General features: G+C 44.7%; 1 protein-coding gene across 1 annotated transcript in view; it reads right to left on the minus strand.

Moving 5' to 3' along the window:
* Window positions 1-4246, minus strand: part of SHE (Src homology 2 domain containing E) — a gene marked incomplete at its 5' end in the record, with an annotated part of 17573 nt that overhangs the window by 11782 nt on the left and 1545 nt on the right. The window contains one exon of the mRNA XM_015571678.1: window positions 3298-3424. Within this exon, the coding sequence (XP_015427164.1) occupies window positions 3298-3424 (127 nt within the window). The remainder of the gene's footprint in view (window positions 1-3297; window positions 3425-4246) is intronic.

Raw genomic sequence — 4246 nt, forward strand, 5'->3', positions numbered from 1 at the left:
GAGCGAGAGAGAAAGAAACATCGATGTGAGAGAGACACATCGATTGGTTGCCTCCCACATGCGCTCCCATGGGGCAGGATCGAGCCTGCTACTGAAATACATACCCTTGACCAGGAATAGAACCCGCGACCCTTAGGTCCACGGCTGACGCTCTTACCACTGCAACCGGCCAGGGCTGTGGAAGGACTTTTGACACTGAATGATGGCTGTCTTAGGGAGCTTGTAAAGACCCTTTTAATGCTGAAGTTTTAATTTGGTGGCTAACCCCCATAATGCTAAACGATATAGAATATTTCTACTAAATATTTAGCTGCAATGATTCTGCTAATTTAGCAGCACAACGAAGAAGTTTGTACTATTATTGCCTCGTATTCATAGTCATATCTTTTTATGAGCAATCCTCTGAATAAATATAAGCAAGAATTTATTCACAGATTGATACAGCCTTAGCCTTTAAAAGTTAAGAGCGAAGCCTTGGCAGGGGTCCAGGGAGCCTGGGTCCCAGGGATTTGGCCTCAGGAAAAGTACTAAATGCCTCTTAATTTGTTTCTTCCTCTGTTCCCTGAGGCAGATGATGATTCTCATTCTCCGCCTCCTGGCACTCACCGCACTTTTCAATGACATATTTTCTTCTGCATTGGTGTTAGGTCTGTCAGCCCCTGGGGCTGTGAGGTCCGCAAGGACAAGGGTCAGTGGGTCTTGTTCCCCGTATGCCCAGATCCCAGCACGGGGCCTGGCACACGGTAAAGAAATATTGGTTGGCTGTTATAATATCAGGAGCAGTGCTCTATACACCCAAGATACTGTTAAAATCAGACATGTTGTTTCCACTTCACAGTCATTAAAAAGGCAGGTCAGAGGTTGGGTGCTCCACAGTGAAACCATTCATTAGTATTTTCTCCTTCTGCTACCAAAATGCGGAAACAAACTAAAAAGAAATCCCTAACGTTCCCCAAGAAATATGGGACACTTCTGAACTTGGACTTGACAACAAATCACACAAGGAACAAACTGAACAAAAAAAGTAAAAGGTTTTTTTTTTTAAAAAAAAACACCAGGCAGCAAATCTTTTATTCCCAGCTTCCGATAAACTCACTTCCTGTTATTCTGCCCAGCTGTGTAACCTACGGGTAGAATAAGAGGTATACTCTCTACATTGACCGAGAAAGTGCTTTTTGATATATATTTTAAGTGAAGAAACTTTAAAATTCATCAATATATATTTTTGCAAAAGCACAGAAAAGGTTGAATAATTTTTAAAAGTACTTTAAATTTTTGATATATCTGAATTTAGCCTCCAACTGAATATATTAATTTCCCATTCCTAAATGAATTCATTCACATAAACGACTTAACACACGAGCCTGGAATGAACAAATGCTTACATATTTAATGCTAGCTACTATTATTATTACATTTATTCATGTGGAACAACTTTGACTTTTCACTATAACCCTCTCTGTGAGTGAATGGGAAGGTGCCTTACTGATGAATAAGGTTTAGGTGCTTTTGCATGCAGCACTTCATATTTCTTGGGGCAACTTAGTATAGGAAGCAGACGACCCCATCTGGAGTGGGAAGATCTGAGTTCCAATTTCTGCTCTGTCACTTACAAAGTCTTGGGAGCTTAGGCAAGTCAGAATCTCCTTGATCCTGCATCAGGGGGCTGGTACTGGAGTTTTGTGGGGATTATATGGAGAACAAAAGATATGCTCATTTTAAAAAAACACAGTGTGGCCCCACGAATACCCAGCGGGGCTAGAAGAGAAAAACTGCTTATTCCAGTCCAAGAGAAAGGAGTAAAACCCAAAAGACAAAGGAAGGTGAATAAAAAGGAAACATTTTTTCTTAGACGATCTTTTTCCTCAATTTTACGTGCAAGTAAATCTTTCCCCCTATTTCTCTCAAGCCTCCAGTATTTTTTAAAACTCTGACTAATTTTGTTTTCACTTCCTTTCATTCACAGATTTCATTAGAGGTCACAGTCCAGTGACCTTCAGGGTCACAGCCTGGCCGGGGTACACCCTCCCCAGCCCCGGCCTTATCTCCGCAAGCAGAGCGCAGGAAACAGCAGTGCCTTCCTGTGGCAGCTCGTTTGCATTTGGGAGCCTGTCTTGACCCTTCCAGGGGGAGGTTAGAGAACCCCCACTTCTGCCCCCAGGGGTCTCAGCCGACCGGGCGTTGAGTTTGTTAGCCTCTGCTCAACTCCTCCCAGGCTTTGTGGAGCCCGAGTTGGACAGCTTTTCAATCTGCTTTTCCACAGAAGAGACCGTCTCCTGTGTGACCAACTATTCAGGCACCAAACGCACGACACTCAAACCAGGCTCCTTGGAGTCCGCACTCGGAAACTCCATTTCTCACGACGGATTAAAGCGTGTGGAAGGGAAATTAGGCGAGTAAATAACTTAAAGTTCACAAATAAAACGAAATCATTAGTAAATATCTCTTTTTAAAGTACTGTTTACACCAGTGTAAGGGATTTGTGAATAAAAGGGAAAAGTCTGATACCAAAAGTGACAGGGGGATTGGATGGCTCAGCTCATAAGTTGGAACGGTTCCAACTTGAGAAGTTACAAGGTTGTCAGCTGGTTTTAGGGGGTTTGCCTTGAATGGCGTGGCTCATGCCAGTGACTGGGAATCAGTCCTTAGTTATTGAACATTTGGCTCCAGTGTTGTGGAGCTTGTGGGGAAACCAATGTTCTGTAATAGAGAGGACACCTTTTGACAACTTAAAATCCTTTAAGGATGAATTCGTCTCTTGGTGCAGATTTATGACTCCCACGATAGAGGTGAGAGCTCTGAAAGCGGTCAATCTTAACACTGAAGATCACATTCTGAGCAGATCTGCAAACTCACTATGATAGAGTGTTGTTTTACACAGGATTAGGAAAACTCTAAAGACCCCTTAAATTCTAACATGGAAGGATGGAAACTATACAGGAAGTTAACTAGATATTTGACTTTCGTGTTTTTGTTGTTGGTAAACCTCATCTGAGGGTATTTTTCCCATTGCTTTTTCTGAGAGCGTGGATGGGAGGGAGAGAGGGGCTGAGTGGGGGAGGGGAAGAGAGAGAAGCGTGGATGTGCAGCCCCATCTGGGGGCAGGAGCAAAGCCACCGTCCAGGTATGTGCCTTGACCGGGAATCGAACCCTTTGGCGCACGGACCGACACCGACAATTGAGCCACACCGGCCAGGGCTTGACCTCAGTTTTGAGTCTAATTTCTGTTCCTTCCACTCAGCATGACCTGGTTAAACGGCTTCATTCCTCTTCCCTAAACAGAGAGTGGTCACGAACCTGTTATCATCTGCTGTGCGTCATAGGGCTCCATGTAGCCGTCGTTCTCGCCTACCCTCTCCGCATCCCGCTGACCTTTTGTCCGTTTGGCATCATACGGGTCAGCATAGTCTTCTAGAATGATGACCTGTAAAAGAAGCAGAGAGGAGAGCCGCTAAGGATGATCATATGCCAGAATGGCAGTGGCATCAAAGTGTCTACTGACAACCCGCTGATCTGAAGAGACATCAAAATCTCTAGTTCTGGGTAGCTTTTGCACTTGATCGTGTTACCACCGAGCTGCACAAACATCTGATTTTTTTGTAGTATCATTGGTTGTCAGCAATTCATCTAAACTCCGCTGATCCCCACAACTCTTTTCACCTCCTTTTCTTCCCCTAAGCAATAGAGCACTTATTTGCTGGGTTAAAGGGTGGCAGGGGTGGGGACTATAGTGCATAAAAACATGCTGGTCTACCACCTTCCCCAGGATCTGGTCTTTTTAACACCAGCAAAATAAGCAAATCATGGTAAGCCAGTCCATCACCCAGGCACGGCTGCATGTCCGCGAGCACTGGCTAGGGAATCAAAATAAGACCAAGATCTGCTTCTTGTCTTTCAAGGAATTTGTAACAGCTCTAAAGGGACAGGCTTTATAACAAGAAATAGGTCAGAACTAAACACCAGTGTGGGCATGCTAGGTTCGGTAATTCACAGGCAGACTTGTTCTCAGAGGCTACAATCAGATAGAGTTTTGATCAGTGTTTGTGTCAGAAAGCACCTATTCTTCTGAAAATACCAAGGGGCCTGCAAAGGTGGTGTGTGTGCAATAGTTCTGCTCTGCGGCAGCTGTGTGACAGAACGTGGGAGGTCAAGCAAGAAGCCCCTTCCCTGGGAAGAAGCCTGCTCCACCATCTTTGATTACATCCTCCAAAGAGTTCACGGAGAAGGGCCACTGGAGCTGGCGGGA

The sequence above is a fragment of the Myotis davidii genome, unplaced genomic scaffold, assembly GCF_000327345.1.
Source record: "Myotis davidii unplaced genomic scaffold, ASM32734v1 scaffold208, whole genome shotgun sequence".
Lineage (NCBI taxonomy): Eukaryota > Metazoa > Chordata > Mammalia > Chiroptera > Vespertilionidae > Myotis > Myotis davidii.